Source organism: Halichoerus grypus, chromosome X (genome assembly GCF_964656455.1).
Source record: "Halichoerus grypus chromosome X, mHalGry1.hap1.1, whole genome shotgun sequence".
NCBI lineage: Eukaryota > Metazoa > Chordata > Mammalia > Carnivora > Phocidae > Halichoerus > Halichoerus grypus.
Window position 1 is genome coordinate 2,211,407 of NC_135727.1, and position 15,981 is coordinate 2,227,387.

Here is a 15,981-nt window from a genome sequence, read left to right on the forward strand (position 1 = left end):
TGGCAGGGATCACCTTCATTTGCCCTGGGGTTTATTTTGAAGCCCAACCAGCCCCAACTTTTGTATGGTCGTCATCATCATCATCATCTAATAGTTTGCAACACACTTGACAGCAGAGTGAGACTAAGTAATCCACCTTCGACCAACTGCTCTGGGTGTAGAACCGTGTTTTCCAACCATGACTCACAAGCTCTTGTGAGGCATGGCCCTGGTCACCCCCCTGGGCTCCTGCCACAGGGCCAAATGGTCCCCTGGGTGCCTCAGGGCCTCTGGTCTGGGCAGAGTGTGGGTCCTGCCCACAGGGCACTGTCCCCTACTGTGTAGGGTGACCCACAAGACCCACAGGACACCTTCCCTAGGGCCCAGCCACAAGGGTCTTATGTGCATTATTACACTTGTCTTACTAGTTTTTTTTTGTTTTTTTGTTTTTTTGAGAGAGAGAGAGAGGGCACATGTGCGTGAGCAGGGGGAGGGACAGAGGGACAGGGAGAGAGGAATCCCAAGCAGACTCCAAGCTCATTGCAGAGCCTGACATGGGGCTCTACCTCACAACCCTGAGACACGCCCCAAGCTCAGGTCAAGAGTCGGATGGTTAACCGACTGAGCCACCAAGTGCCCCACTTGTCTTACGAGTTTGTCCTGGCACCTCCGTCCCTGAGTGAGAGGGAGGCAGAGAGGAGAGGAAGGGCACGAAGGCTGGGAGGGAGGACAAAGATCTCTGGGGGCTACGTTGGACCTGCACGACACAGTTTGGTGCCCCAGACCGGCCCACAGAGAAATGGCCTGAGGGCTCCATGTCGCTGTCTCCTCCAGGCCCCAGTTCTGGCTGTCCCTCTTCCCGGCCAGTGAGGGGACTTGACTGAGGCCCTGTCTCCTGGCCCCTGGCCAGTGCCCTTGCCCTGAGCCTGCCCAGCTCAGCAGACATGGCCCAGAATAGTGCTATGATGCCGACGGGTGACATTCTATCACAGGGCCACCATGCTGAGCGGCGCCTCCCATCCCCAAAAGGGGAAACTCAGGGACGTCGGGCACCCTGGTGCCAGGCCAGGCAGAAGGGCATGCAGCCCTGTGCTCGGAGCCAGCCCGGGGCGCCTCTGAGCTCCTTCTCTCCTGGGCTGGCTCTCCTCATGGGCCCTGCCTGCTCTACTTTCACTGGAAAGCCCAGGCCCCCACCACCTGAGGCAGAGGTCCCTCGTGGGGAACGAAGGACGAGCAGCCAGGCTCTAGCCCACCACCTCCTCAGTCTGCTGGGCTTGCCGTCCGAGGGCACATTGCTCTGGGGACTGTCCCTCCCATGCCCATGCTGCCCTTTCTGGGCCAGACCTGTATTCCCAGCGAGTAGGCTTCTCAGGCCGTGTCCTGGATCCTTTCTTGGGAGCTGGCGACAGAGCGTTGCAACCTGGGCTTGGCTCTGCGCGCACACAGTGTGACCTACTGGGTGGAGGCTCTGCACGGGGCCCAGGCCAGGCCCGCCCAGGTGGGCGCGCACAACTTGCTGCCCGGTCTCCGTGAGGCCTGGCCTGCCCAGGTGTGCGCCCCCTGGTGCTGACTTGGGTGCTGTGCACAGTTTTGATAACAGCCGGGATCTAGTGTTGTTGTGAGCCCCCAAATCCCATCAGGACCGGCAGGCAGGGCCCCTAGGATTTCCAGGCTCCCCTCTCAGAGTGAGGGTCTAATCTGGTGCTCTGAAGATGGCAGGTGCTTGGCAAGTGCTCCACTCTGGGGGGGCAAGTGCTCCCTCAGCCAGGACAGCTGGGGCAAAGCAAGTGCCTCGAAGAAAGCGGAAGGGGCCTCCTTGTCCAGTCTCGGATCTGGAGGGACTGAGGACTCTGGCCTGCGGGCAGGGAAAGCAGCAAAGAGGAAGCCCGAGGCTCAGAGTGGCCCATTGTGGCTCCCCTCTCCGCTCAGTCCCCAGCGCCCCGCCCCCCCATAAGTGGCAGCACACAGAGCCATATTGCACAGTGTTTCTTTAATTGGAAGACAACAACCGACCTCAGAAGCAGCCCCTCCTCAAGCTGGGTGTGATTGCTTGAAACCCCCACCATACCAGGGGCCAGAAGGCGAAGGGAGGGAGAATTAGCCATCATGGGGGGAAAGAGGGACAAGGAAAGCTGGCTGGCGGCTCCAGTGGGATGCCGGGCCCTTTGCAGGGCCAGTGCTCCCCTTTGGGACAGTGGATGTGTGCAGGGCACATCACCTCCACCTGCCGGCCTCCTCCAGGACAGTCCAGACTTGGGGGCAAGGACCGCGTGGGGCAGGCTTGGGGACAGCTGCCCACTGTCCCCTGGCTTGCCTGGGTAAGGGCTGGGCAGAAGCCCAGCGAGACAGACACTGGACCCAGCTCAGAGATGTGAGAGAGGAGAGCAAGGATGAGAGAGATAGAGGGAGATAGAGAGAGAGGGAGAGAGAGAGCCAGAGAGCCAGAGAGGAAGATACTGGTCTAGAGGCCCGTAGAGCAAAGAGGCTCGGATAGATGGGCCATGAACTTGCAGAAGGGTGGGGGGCACGAGAAGCCCAGGGTAGCAGGCCAGGCCAAGGATGGTTGGAAGCTGGAGGAATGTGTGCCAGGCAGGTGGGGTGGGCTGTCTCCATCCTTGTTAGCCCCTTCCCACCCTCTTGACCCAGGGCCCATCTTTCTTGGACTGGAGTCTTGGGCAATTTGATTTCAGGGTGAATGGGAAGAGAGCTTTATGAGGGTGCCTCTGAGTGGCTATGATGGGGGGCGGGGGCAGGGCAGCTCTGAAGCCAAGAGGCATGTGATGGTGGCTGGGTCTTGTGCCCCATCTGCATGCTTGGGAGCCAGGATGAGGGCGTCAGGAGGCAGCGAGTTGGGGTCCAGGATCAAGGGCGGGGCTGGGTTGGGTGCAGCTGGGCGCTGGCTTCGCTCCTTTGCTCTGCCCTCCCCTTCACGATGTCTGCTGTGCTCCCCAGAGGCCCCGCCCAGGCCACCACAGTGGCTGCTTGCTGCTTCTACTTTTTGTAGTTGCCAAACTGGATGGCCAGGCGGTCGGTGACGCAGCGGAAAGTGGCCGGCTGCACCTCCCAGTAGGGCACAGGGTTATTGAAGAGGCTGATGCCGTTGTAGTATGCCCGCTTGACCCCGAAGCCCACAGGACAGAAGTCGTTGACGCCCACCTTGGTGATGTTGTTGGTGTGCAGATAGACCACCTGGGGGCAGAGGGTGAGGAGGTAAGGAGCCCCGTGGCGGCGCGGAGCTGCTCAGCCTGCAGGGGCGCCCTCTAGAGGCAGAGAGGACACCGGCCGCTAGAGGGCGCGCTTAGCCGGGCATGGGCCTCCCTGCCGCAGCTTCTGGCCTGACCCTCTCCCCCCGCCCTCACCGGTCTGGACTTGGCCCTGGCTGGACAACCTGTGAGAAGGGCAGGTCTCCTGGCGAGTATGAATGGGACCGAGGAAGAGACTGGAAACCAAGCCAGGGACAGGGGTTCCTGAAAGAACCCCAGGCAAGACCCTGCACCCCCTCATCAGCCTACTTCCTGCTCTGAGCTGAACCTATCTTGCCACAAATCTGTGCACCTCCGATGCCCAGACTGTTCTCTGACCTCCCAGGCTCTGCCATGCCTTTCTGGTGTCCCACCCACCTAGGAAAACTTCAGCTGCAATATCTACCAGGCCAACTCCTGCTCACGCCTCGAGCCCCCTCCCCACCCATGACCTGCCCTCTTTGTCATCCACGGTGGAGTCCCCGCTCGCCCTCCCTACTTCCTCAGCACTGATCCTTGTGATTGCTTCTTTGCAGATCAGGAGGTGGAGGCAGAGAGAGCAGAAGACGCTGGCCAGATCACACACACCAAGGTCCTGTTCCACTCTGTCTTACAGAAGCTGGCATGGGGGCTGCCCACGGCTCTCACCTGGAGGAGCTTGAGGTCCGGAAGGCCAGAAGGCACCCTGGACAGCTTGTTATTGTCCAAGTGCAGCTCCCGCAGGGTGGGCAGGAAGCTTAGGCTCCCGTTCTCGATCATGCGGATCTGGTTGTGGCCCAGGCCCAACCTGCAAAGGGCAGATGAGATGTACCAAAGGCTAGAGGAGAAAAGAGCAGTGGGGCAGGGCACACTGCTTGGACCCCCAGACCACCTGTAGAGCTTGGAGTAACGGAGCAGATCCTCCAGCTCGATGGCCTGGATCTTGTTGTGGTCCAGATGGAGTTCATTCAGGGTCTCGGGGAGGTCTGCCAGGAAAAGAGGGTGTTCTGAGTGGAATGCAGGAGGGGAGGCCACGTGTGCGGGCTGGGTCTGTATGTGGGGTGGCGGACGGGAGCACTACCAAAGCCCTCCCTGAGTTGACTGGTGGCTCCAGATGTCTCCAGCCCCCCGCCCCCCACCCGTGCCCATCTGTGCCATGGAGGCCGGAGAGCAGGGGGGAAAGGGGCTGCCTGCCTACCTTTGGGGATGCCGGTGAGCTTGGCCTCAGAGATGCGAAGGTAGTTGAGCTTCAGGCCATCGAAGGCTCCAGGCTCAAAGCCACTGTTTTCCAGGGGGTTCCCACCCATCTCTAGGAGAGAAGCCCTGCTCAGTCCTGGCGCCGGAGCTGGGCGGCCGCCTGCCTGCACAGCCCCAGGTCCTGCGGGCTTCCTGGCTTGGGCTAGCCTGACGGGCCCTGCTCCCCCAGCTCCCCCTGAAAGCAGCTCTGCTAATTTACTGGGCTGATTGCAAACTCCTGGCTATTCAAGACCATTACCTCCCAAGGGTGTTGGCTCAGGCATCGACCTCCGGGGGTAGGGGAAGCAGGAGGAAAGGGAGGGGAGCCAGAGATCAAGGTGGGGCTCCACCCCAGCCTGCTCAGCCCCTCTGGCTGGGCCCATGGTGGTCCCTGGCTGGCTGGCCCTTTCCCTTCCCTCTCTCTATGGTCCCCAGGTTTCTCTTCATTTTGCCTTGGCAGCCCTGGGGCATGCTCCCAGACAAGCGTCCAGAACGTTCTATGAGGCCCACCAGGCTTGTCCGTGGCACCAAGCCACTCTGGCTGCAAGAGGCCGCTCTCCCTGAGCCCTCCCTGCTGGCCACGGGGTGGGGCCTGCCTGTCACGGGCCGGCCGCACTCACCGATGCAGTTCATGTTGCGCAGCCCGCTAAACACGCCCTTTGGCACCTTGCGGATGCGGTTGTCATGGATGCGGAGCTCCACCAGGGAGCTGGGCAGGTTAGGAGGGATCTCCACCAGGTGGTTCTTGGAGATATAGAGCTTCTGCAGCTTCCGCAGGGGGCTGAAGGCCTTCTCGTGGATCTTGGAGATCTTGTTGTTCACCAGGACGAGAGCCTGGGGCAGGGAGGGCGCGGGAAGTGAAGGCACCAGCTCCCCACCGCGCCCTGCCCTCACCACTTTCTCCCTCCCTTGCTCCACCCCCACCCCCCCCACCCCGGACTGGCGATCCGTGGGGCCTCCGGCACAGCCTCAAGCAGATCCATCTGTGCCCGCGGGCAGAGTGCAGAGCCAGAAGCCCGCACTCAGGCCCGGCTGGGCGATTATTGCCTCACACGGCCCACCACTTGGCTGCGTCTCGATTTCCCTACTTGCACCCTGGCTATGACCAAGTCTTTCCTTCTCGGGTAGCTGCAATGCACCAGTACAACAAAAAGTTTTCAGCCGAAAAGGGAATTGGGCGGAGCGATTCTGTCCTGTGCTTCTGGCTGCTGACATCCACACATGTGACCTGTGACCCGGGGCACTCCAGACTTCTCGCAGGACTCCACGGGCCCCCGGTCCCTCTGGCACCCACATGGCACCGCCCACCTCCTCGGAGCCCCGCAGGGCCGGGGCTCGCTTACATAAAGGTGCTGGAGGCCTTTGAAGTCATCCCTGCGGAGCTCCGAGATGTCATTGTTCTGCAGGTCCAGCAGCGTCGTGTCGGGTGAGATCTCCTTGGGCACAGCCTTCAGACCTGGGGGCCGGGGCCACCGTCACCAGCATGAGCGACTCTGAGCACCGGGACACGCACGCGCGCGCACACACAGACACGCACGCAGGGACTCTGCCGCAGGTGAAGGCCCTTCTCACTCCCCACCCGCTTGCAACCACACAACCGTTCCACACTGAAACCCAGATCCCCAGGCCTGTGTGGGGTCACCCCCTCCCTGACCCCACCCTTTCATGCCCATCCCACAAGACGGACACGTGTCTTCTTGGTGGGGCGCTCAGGCTGGGCCTGCGCCTTCATGCACCTGTCCCGCCCTGGTCCCAGGACTGACCCAGGTCGGAGCACTGAACAACCCGCAGGTGGCAGTGGCAGCCAAAGGGACACATGGCGCTGAAGGTGGGCGGGAGGGAGTCCAGGTCCGGGACCCCTGAAGTTGTCTCAGCACCCGAAGCCTCCTCATCGTTCAGCATGGGCAGCCCGTCGTCCAAGGTAAAGTCCCAGAAGGCCTTCTGCTCAAAGGGCAGAGCCTGGCTCAGGGCCAGCAGGGATGCGAGGAGCCACAGGGGCCGCATGGTGGGTGTGCCTGGGAAGCCAGGGTGAGGAGGGGCTGTCAGGAGGGCCCAGCCGGCACTCGTACCTGCCCTCTGGGCCCTTTCCCGGCAAACCTCCAAACAGCAGGAGCCGAGGTTCTGCACGTGCTGGCACCCCGTTCGCCACTCCTCACTGGGGACAGCCAGACCCCAAGGTAGGAGCGGCCGGGAAGGAGGCGGCAGAGGGAGGAGGTGTGGGCAGGCGGGAGACACCTCCTGCTCCCCTCTGATCCCAGGCAGGATGCTGGCTTTAATGGGCAATGCGTGGTCTTGCCAGTCGGGGAGTCTGCCGCACTAACCCCCTCCCCCGCTGTCCCCCACACACCACTGAGTCAGCCAGCAGCCTGCCTGGTGGGGGGGGGGGGGTCAGTGAGGCGAGCGAAGGGAGTGGAGGAGGCAGACGGAAACGCAACTATTTGCCCCATACCGGCTTTGAAAGATTTGGATTTGAATGCACTATTGTGGCTCAGGGCAATGTGGGTGCAGTCAGTGTTGAGCTAGACCACCATGAGTCACTTCCTTTCCTGCCTGAGCTCCCCCTTGCAGCACACCCACATTTTTCGAAGAAAAGTCGAGGGGCCAAGACACCAGGCTGGGCACGCTGGGCTGAGACCTGGGCTAGCCCCGGAGGCAGTGCGGAGAAAGAGAGCCAGGCCGAAATGGCTGAGGGGAGGGGCACCCACCCTCCCCATTGCTCCCCAGGGCCTCAGCAGCCCCTCCTGGCCTCCAGCGCTTCCCGTGGCTTGGCCTGCAGAGCCCCAGGGCTCGCACATCGGCCCCTGCCTTCCTTCTGCCCGTGGCCCAGCCCCCTGGAGAGGCCACCAGAGGGGAGTAGGCTGCTGCCAAAGTGGCAGGCAGGATCGGGCTTGTCTGAAGGCTCCCCCGGGCCGGGCAGCGGGGTGGGCGTGAGGGGAAGCTGCCCTGCCTGAACCTGCCCCAGGTGCCCATATTTACCCACCTCCTTCCTTCTCCCATCCAGAGAGAGGCCCCTCTGCTGGAAGGTCCTGTGCGGGAAAAAGCCCGAGCCTCTGCCTCTCCCAGCACCCTCACCTACCTGGATTGCCCGGGAAAGTCGCAGCCGGCCTGATTTCCCCATTTGTTATACAGGCATAAGTGGGCCTGCCCTGCTTCCCTCCTAGATTCTGGTGTCTGGGGTTGCCTTGGGGGCATCTGTGGGCAGTAAGCCTGGCCGGGTTCCAGGGGCTTCCTGCAGACCCACACCGGGCCCCACCCCAGGGAGACCCTCCTCACTTGGGGCCCATTTTGGCTGGGGGAGGGGCCGTGAGGGGCTTCAGTGGGGCTGGGTGACCCCTGAGCCTCACTGCTGGATGGAAATGTGGAAGGAGTCCCTGGGGAGTGGAGGGCCTGCGTACTCGAGGCCAGCGCCTTGTGAGCAGCTTGGCCCTGCCTGCTGCTTTCCTGGGCAAGCCGGCTGCCCCCCAGAATCCTCCCACCCAGCAGGCCAGGGGCCTGGGACCACCTCCGGGGCTGGGCACAACTGCTCTATGCCCCGGGGTTCCCATCTATCCCAGTCTTGCCACCCCCTTCCATACTCAGGCACCCCCTCAGTGGGTCATGTAGCTTGCCCTGGCTCCCACCATCCCCAAGGACAGAGTGGGAGAGAATGGAGCAGCCTTTCTGGCAACCGGGCCTGCAGTGTGCTTGGCCAGCAGAGGTCACGGACCCAGGACATGGTTCAGTGGACTCAGCTGGAGAGCCAGCCCCAGAACGCCCCCAGCAGGTTCCAACAGCCCTCCTGAGTGTGGCCCCCAGTGACAAGCTCAGAGAAGCTGCGTGCCTGTCCCAGGTCACACAGCAAAGCAAAGGTCCCCCATGTCTTGGGAGCACCCAGTGTGCCTGGCTCCTTCAAGCCCCAACACCCCACGATCACACCCCAGGTCCTGCCAGCCCCCAGAAGGTCACGGTGCCGAGTAGGGAGAAGGCCCTGTGCTTGCCTACCTGGGCAGTGTGTCCCTCCTTCTTCCCCTGATTCTGCAACCTCCAGGGCAGAGCAGGGTAGGCCTAGGCCTCGAGTGCCTGCTGCTGCTGCTTGGGGCCCTTGCCTGGGAGCCACTGGACGCCCAGGGCTGGGAGGAGGAGGAGTGGTAGGAGAGAACAGGAAGGGGAGGATGGAGGCAGGAGAGCAAGATGGAGTGGGAGAGAGGGAGGAGACTGTTCCCTTCTTGCCTGACACCCCTGCCAAAGCCGCTACCTCACAGGGGGGATGAGTCAGGGCTGGAACGCCCAGTGGGAGCCTTGGAAGGCTTTGGGATCCACAGTTCACCTGGATAGGTGGGGGTGGGTGGGGTGGTCTGGCCAGGCCCAGGGAAGGCTGTGGGGAGAGGTGGGCAAAAGCAGGCCTCTTCTAGCCTGCCAGGGCTGGGAAGGGCTGGGGGTCTCCACAGGGAACCTCCGCCCCCCCATCTGGCCCCTCCACCAGAGTAGGGGATGGATGGCCCTGGGAAGGCCAACCAGGGCAAGACAGGCCACCCAGGCTCCACGTGGGCTCCCCGGACCTGTCCCGGGGGGATGGGTGCTCTAGACGAGATGAATCAGCTCAAACCAGCCATGCTTGATGTCGCTGCATCTGGGGGCCACAGAGAGGCTGAGGCAGCGGCCCTGGGCTCCAGCGCAGGCTCGTTCTTGGGGGGAAGGGACTGAAGCTGAGGGCTTGGAGGCCCTATACCAGGGCCCTGTGACAGAGGCAGAGGACAAGGTGTGGCTGCTTCTCCCGCCACCCGCCTCTGGCCGGGCCCAGGCAGTGGACCGGCTGGAAGGGTGGGGGCTGGGCAGGCTTCCCAGCAGAGCCTCATGTCCACTCTGGGAGCCGGCACAAGACTCAGCTGGTAGAACTGCATGGCGGAGTTGGGGGGCGCGGCTGGCCGGACAATGGACCTGAGGGGCCTTGAGCCCCATCAAAGTGTGCTTGGAGCTCGCTGGACACCGCCCCCCCCCACCCCCCGGCTCAGAGCAAAGGAAAGAAGTGGTCACAGCGGTGAGGCCTCCGGCCCGGTGCCCACAGATGTGAGCAAGGGAAAAGGCCGGGCTTCCTGGAGCCTGCGCCGCCAGACCAATAGGGCCTTCCTTGTCTAGCCCTCTGAAAGCCAGCGCAGTCCTCCGAGTGGGATTGCTCCAGGTCAGCGCCAAACAAGACGCATTGGCAGCCTCTGAGAACATGGAGGGGCCGTGCCAGGCATTCAGGCCAGGCCAAGGGCGGCGGGAGCAGGACTTAAGGTCTGGCATGCCCTGGGAGCTTGCTTGCAGATGTGTGGCCTGCCGCTGCCAAGTCGTAGACGCCGGGCACTGTCCCGAGGCCTCGGCCCAGGGTGTCTGGCCCCACGGAGCAACCCGACCTGAACTCTGGCGTGCGTGCCACCATCTACCTAGCCCTGCCGAATCCCTGGGACTACGTGGATGGGGAGGGTTGGGAGGGGGACGGGCAACACAGGGCACCCTTCCCCCCCCCGCCCCGTCCGCCAAATCCCTCAGGAGCCAGCTTCAAACAACAGGCCGGAGGCAGGGGCACTGTCCAGAGCTGTATTCCCGGCTGCTCCCTGCTGCCCTCCCAGGCCCCAGCCCACCGACCCTCCGATGGCGTCTAATCTGCATTTGTGTGCCAAGCAGAGAGCGGGGACACGTGCCCCCCATGGGTCTGCTGAAGCCTACGCAGGTGCGTGTGTGTGCGGGGGTGACCGTGTGAGGGGCTCGTGGCCGGAGTGGGGAGGGGGCAGGCCCTGAGCCCCACCCCATCTGAGTCTGCACCCCAGGCCACCGTCGGCTGCAGGGCGAGCAGACGCCTGAACGTGGCCGGCCAGGGCAGCTCTTTCCCGCCGTGGCCCTGGCACTGCTGCTGTGACTGGACGGAGCTGGGCCCCGGGCTGTCAGCCTTCAGGGAGAGGTATGACCTGAATGCGGGAGTTGGAGGCTGTAGGGAGCCAGCAGGGAGCCGGCCCTCTGGCTACAGAGGGCTGGTCCCGGGGACCCGGCAGGGTGGCCCATGCTGGCTCGGCCAGACCTCTCTCCCCACAGCATTCAGGAGAGCCATCCGCCCCTCCCCCACTCTGCCGGGAAACCTCTGGAAAGCAGGAGGGTCAAACTGCTGGCCAGGAGCCAGGCAGCAGATGACCCAGGTCAGCTGGGGGTCCTGAGTTTCCGGCTCCTTTCACACCTGAGCCGTGTGTCCTTCCTCCTCCTCCCGCTCACTGAAGAAATCCTGAGCTCCTCCTCACCACGTTCTAGAATGTTTGAGGAAGAGGGTGGATGCTATCATCTCCCAGGGGCGGGGCAGGGGACTTAAACATAAACATAAACATAGCCCTCCCAAGGACCAAAAGAAGCAAGAGCTGTTTTTACCACTTAATGAATAGGTAAACTGAGGCTCAGACTTTGCCCAAAACTCTTGCCCAAGGCCACACAGTAAGGAAATGGTAGAACTGGCCTCCACTGTCTGTCTGTCTGTCTACCTGCCCATGTAACTGGCCCCATCCTCTGTCATTGCAGACCGTGCCGCAGGTCCCAAAGCCACAAGACCCTATACTCCCTAGGCTGTGCGGGGGGCTGGATCAGCCCCCGGGTCCCTGGAAAAGACTCCTCGGCAGCTCCCTCACCTGAGCTGGGAGGTGATGCTGGTGGAAAGCTGGGCCCTGCTCTGTGGGCCCTTTGCCCCCTTGCGGGCATCATGAATCCGCTGGCAACACGGGGCCTCTCTCTGACCGCCGAGAACAGCAGCGCCCTACTGTCTGGAGGGCCAGCCGCCCCTCCGTGGCCCCAGCACACCCACCAGCGCTTGCTTCAGGTCTGCAGAGGCATGGAAAAGCCATCATCCCAGCCAGGCCAGGGAGCTTCCCTGGAACATTTTAGGTCCTAGCGGCACCAGACCCCGAAGGGAGATGTTCTCAGCCTGGTTCCCAGAGCCCGGCGCCCCACATGCCTTGCTCCCTGGCTGGGCTAGGCCAGGCCACGGCAAGGGGGCTTGGCCCTGCCTTCTGGGCAGAAGACTGGCCAGGCACCTGGGAGTGAGACCCTTCCCTTCCTGGGCCCAGAGTTTCCTGCAGCTCCTTCCCTGCATCGGGTTCCCTGTTCTCTGCCGGGAGATCTGGCTGGGGGTGGGAGCCAGCCTTCTGCAGTCAGCCCAGGGGTCCCCTCCCAGGGCTCCCCCAGTGCGTGCCTCCTTGCAGCCAGGTGGCCTCTAAGGCCCTGATGGACCATAATCAAGGGCGAGCAGGGACTCAGACTGCAAGATCAAAGTCACATTTGCCTCCCGTCTCCTGGGACAGGGCTGCCACAGCCAGCCTCTCTCTCTGCCCTCTGCCCCTCTCCTTCAAGTCCTGCTTCTGTTCCCCAAATCCCCAATCCTGCAGCCACTTGGGCCTGTGTCCGCTGTGTTCCACTTGGCCATCCGACCCTCAAGGGGCAGATGGTGGGGGAGAAACAGGGTGAGCTTAGAGTCACAGAGTCCTGCAGCTCAGCCCCAGGCTGGTGTTCATGGAGTTTGGCTTCCAGATGCCATGGACTGGGAGAGCTGAGTGCTAGGAGACTGGGTAGAGACCCCAGCCCCTTAAAACTGAGAGATGTGTTACCACAGGGAGGGGCTGGTGAGTCATCTGAGTTCCGGGCTCCCGGGAATGACAGTGATGTTGTTCTGTAGGCTGCCATGGGAACTGAGGCTGGTGGGTCCTAGGCAAGAAGGTGTCTTCCATGGCCATCCCATGAACTGCCCTGATCCAGAGCAGGGCAGTTGGGGGGGACACGAGAAGCCAAATGGGGTGGCTTTGGGGCAGCTCCCAGGAGCCTGGAGTCCTAGAGGGAGTGAAGGAAGCCCCGGGGGGACGCTCGGGCTGTGGGCTCCAGGTGAGGGGGGATGAATCACAGCCACCCACCCCCTAGAGGAGGTGGCCACGAGGGCCCCGCCCCATGCCCACCCCAGGGGCCACTGGGAGACTGGCCTGACCACGGGGCCGGCCATTTAGGCTTAATGGGCCTCAGGCCCGGGAGCAAGACCGAGCAGACACCTTCCCCGTTCCCCCAGCGCAGCTCCCCTCTGCCGGCCCCCTACTGGCTCCCTCTAAGGTGGGTGATCAAGGTGTGGGCCCCAGCGTCTGAGCAGAAGAGGACAGGAGGGAGGGGAGGGGCACTGACCGGCACTAGGGTCAGCTGATGGGGGGGCAGAGCTGCCAGGACCCTGCCTTCAGGGAGAGCTCTTGCTCAACACCCCCCAACTCCACGGCTCACAGAGAGGGTGCCTGGGAGAGCCACCATCACCCCTCTTGCCCCTCAATTTGAGCCAAGCCCTTGGGCTGGTGTGTCCCCTCGCACCAGTGGGGCCAACAGGTGTGGAAGGAGGCAGCTCCGGGCAGAGACCAAGCTCTCTCAACCTGGGGTGACCGATGAGGAGGGTGGGGAGGGAGTCATGGTGGGGGTGGGAAGACCTTTTTTACAATCAGGGGTGTTGGAAGGTCCCTAGAGATGTGCAAGACGAATGACCGAGTGGCTCAGCAGATGAGGTTTCAGAGGCCTTGGGGCTGGGCCTGGGACCGTCCGCGGTGGGGGAGGGGGCAGGGTGGATGGCACCTGCGCGGGTGCCCGCTGCTTGTGTGCCCCAGAGAGATCCTGCGAGACGGCTGCGTCCCCAGGCTGCTAAGGACAAGTGACTGCTGGGGCAGTCCTGTGCTGCGCTGTCTCCGCGGGGCTTCCCCAGGGAGCGGAAGAGGGATGGCAGTGAGTGGCCCAGGAAGCAGGGCAGCTGGGAGAGACTGGAGGCCCTATTGGAAGGCTCTGCCCTCTTGTGGGGACTTGGCACCGGCACCGGAAGGGACACTCTGGGGTCTCTCAAACACTCCCGTTCCTCCTGTCCTTCCTTGTTTATGCTCCTCCAATGGGCCAGGGCCACTGGTAAGATGGGGCAGAAATTTCGTCAGAGGACTGGCATGCCAGCTTTCTGGGCCCCTGAAATGAGCCTGCCCAGAACCGCCCCCAGCCCATCAGCGAAAAAGCTGGGCTTCAGACTCCCCATCTACAAAACGGGCACTCGAGTCCCTGCTCCAGGGCAGGGCACAAAAGCCGTGGGATGGTTTGTGCCCACTGTGACCTGGGTTCTTGGGGCTTAGAGGTAGGCCAGTGGGCGGGCGGGTGGGCCAGGCTCCCAGTCTGCTCTCGCCGTCCAGTGCGGTGCCTTCCTTTCGATGCACGCCCACCCTCCTGCCCTCCAAGGCTACCCCGAGCTGTCCCACCAGAGCCAGACACGGGCGGCTTCCCCACGAAGGCGCCTCTGCCTGAGCAGCCGGTGTCTCAGGGAGCCGAGGCCCAGGCAGCTGCATGTCTCCAGGAGGCGCTCCCCTGCGTGTTCGCGGCCGCCCGCACGCATTCTCACCCCGCACCAACCCTGTCCCTGCGGGGACCTCCCCCAGGACCCTTCTTTCTTGGCGCTGAGGGAGGCCTGAGCATCTCCAGCCTGTCTCAACGCCACTGAGTCCCTGTAGGGTGGAGAGTCGGCAGGCCAGGGAGCAGGGGAGGGCACGGACGCAGGAGCATGCTGAGGGTAGGACTGGCCACATCTGCAACCAGAGTGGCCCTTAACGAACACTGTTCAAGAACAGTCTCCCTGGCCTGAACGAGGTCTACCCTGCCTGCCCCAAGCCACCACCCTGCCCTGGAGCACCCTGGGCCTCCCGCTCCCCTCAGCAGAACCAACTCGGGCACCCACCCACGGAGCAGTGAGGGGGGTGCTCCCATCCCCCAACCCTCCAGGGCACTTGGTGACACGTGCAGAGAGCTCCATTCAGCCTTGCTCCTCTCCTGGGTCGCTTGGCACGCCCCTCAGCATGCCAGCCATCTTGGGAACTTGCAGGACAGGCCAGTGGCCCTGTCACCTCCCACTCCAATCCCCACGCGGTGCAGTTGGCCACAGGTTGTCATTATCAATGCCCAAGTGACTTTGAGGCTTCCCTGGGTGGTATGGCGTCAATAGCCAGGGCTTGTCAGTCAGGAGCCCTGGGTCCTGGCCCCAGCTTTGCATCTGACTTGCTGTGCAATTGTAGGCAGGTTCCTGCCTGTCTCTGGGCCTCACTGGTCCCCTTTGTACAATGGAGGGAGTGGGGGTGAGACCAGCAGGGGCCACTCCTCCCCTCCCAAAGCACTCTGGGAGGCAACCTTGCAACTATGCTTTTGCTTCAGACCTGGGGCTCTCCCTCCAATCTAGAGTCGCCCCATGCACCAGTCGGTGGGGGGCTGCTTTTGGGGGACAGAGCTCTTGAACCTCACTGATCCTTAAAGGCATCCATCCTGGGACAACGGTGTCTGAGTTTGAAAGTGGATCTGTGGCCTCACCCCTCCCCAGGGTCCCCAGAAACCCTGCAGGGTCCCAAGCTAGGCCTGCCCAGGCTAACATGGCATTCCCCCCCCCCCATTCTGAGTCAATCCAAGGGGGTCCTGGGGACAGGCAGAACTGAGCCACCCAAGCAGCCGCACCCAGGGACCCTGTGGCCAGGGCCCTGTGGACCCACCCCTCACTCAGGAGGAGGTAGAGGAAGGGAATTAGCCTGTGAAGAAGGGAGAAATATCTGGGCAGGCTGCCTGGGGTGTGCGGGGGAAACCAAGTCTCCGAGCCCACACCAAGGGCTGGTGCTGGGCAGTGCGGACTGTTCCCCAAGGTGCCAGAGGAGAGCGCGGAGGGAAGCCCGCAGGAGTGCAGGGTGCTCTCAGGGACTCAGGGACTCCCAGTGAAGGACGAGGGCTACTGGCAGAGCTGGGATGCCAGCCACCCAGCCATGCCTGGGCCATGCTCGGGGTTGGGGGGGGAAGTCAAGGGGAAGAACCTGAGAGGGAGGCAGGGAGGGTAGACATGCAGTGTTGCTGAGTGAGGTCAGAAGGGAGAGGAAAGGGGGGACAGAAAACACAGAAAGGGACAAGGACTAAGGGAGCTGCAGCGTGGTGACGAAGGCGTGTGGGCCAGTGGGAATCGTGCCTGGAGGTAAGGGGCTGGCAGAGACAAGGGTAGGGATGTGGAGGGGTGGTGTGGGGGCAGCAGGGACGGGCGGCATCTCCAGGACGGTGAGGGGACAGTGGAACCAGGGATGAGACAAGGAGGGGACAGCAGGGACAGCCGGGGGGGGGGCGCTGGTGTGGGGGGCCCTACCTGGAGAGGGCAGGCAGCCGGGCACAGGCTGGCTGGTTGGCAGGCTTGGGTGTCAGGCAGTCAGTGCGTCTGTCCGTCTTCGTCGGGCCCTCCGAGAGCAGCTGCTCACTCCGGGGCAGTTTGTGGAGAGAGGGAAGACAGAGGCGGTGGGAGGGAGGCTAAAGGCTGGGCGGGCTGGCCGACAGGGAGGGGACGACGGCAGGAGGGGGCGGGGAGGGAGGAAAAAAGGGAGGGGGCTGGTGGGGCGGAGAGGGAAGGAGAGAGGGAGGGAAGAAGGGAGGGAGGGGGCAGGCCTCCGGGGGCCCCCCTGGAAGCTTCAAAGGGAGCAATTTTCTTCTAGACGGCTGGGCTAGCTGTCCCCCCCCCCCCACCCACCGCCCCAGGCACATG

General features: G+C 63.1%; 1 protein-coding gene across 2 annotated transcripts; it reads right to left on the reverse strand.

Moving 5' to 3' along the window:
* Positions 1 to 1,950: 1,950 nt before the first annotated feature.
* BGN (biglycan) lies at positions 1,951 to 15,741 on the reverse strand. 2 transcript variants are annotated; one of them, XM_078065506.1, is made up of 8 exons: positions 15,592 to 15,741; positions 6,200 to 6,451; positions 5,780 to 5,892; positions 5,057 to 5,270; positions 4,399 to 4,509; positions 4,093 to 4,186; positions 3,870 to 4,008; positions 1,951 to 3,168 (listed from the first exon to the last, which is right to left on the reverse strand). In XM_078065506.1, the coding sequence occupies exons 2-8, from the start codon at positions 6,438 to 6,440 to the stop codon at positions 2,971 to 2,973; spliced, it is 1,110 nt and encodes a 369-aa protein (XP_077921632.1). In that variant the 5' UTR covers positions 6,441 to 6,451; positions 15,592 to 15,741; the 3' UTR covers positions 1,951 to 2,970. The 2 variants fall into 2 exon arrangements, with proteins under 2 accessions (XP_077921632.1, XP_077921633.1); XM_078065507.1 differs by lacking the exon at positions 15,592 to 15,741 and adding an exon at positions 8,418 to 8,570.
* Between the last annotated feature and the right edge of the window lie 240 nt (positions 15,742 to 15,981).

Bases quoted from the DNA above. Each gene is read 5' to 3' on its own strand.
- BGN (XM_078065506.1), bottom strand. From the start codon at position 6,440: ATGCGGCCCCTGTGGCTCCTCGCATCCCTGCTGGCCCTGAGCCAGGCT. The intron at 4,510-5,056 runs GTGAGTGCGGCC...CTTCTCTCCTAG, and splicing joins GCGCAACATGAACTGCATCG to AGATGGGTGGGAACCCCCTG. The intron at 4,187-4,398 runs GTAGGCAGGCAG...TTTTCCTGGCAG, and splicing joins GCTCACCGGCATCCCCAAAG to ACCTCCCCGAGACCCTGAAT.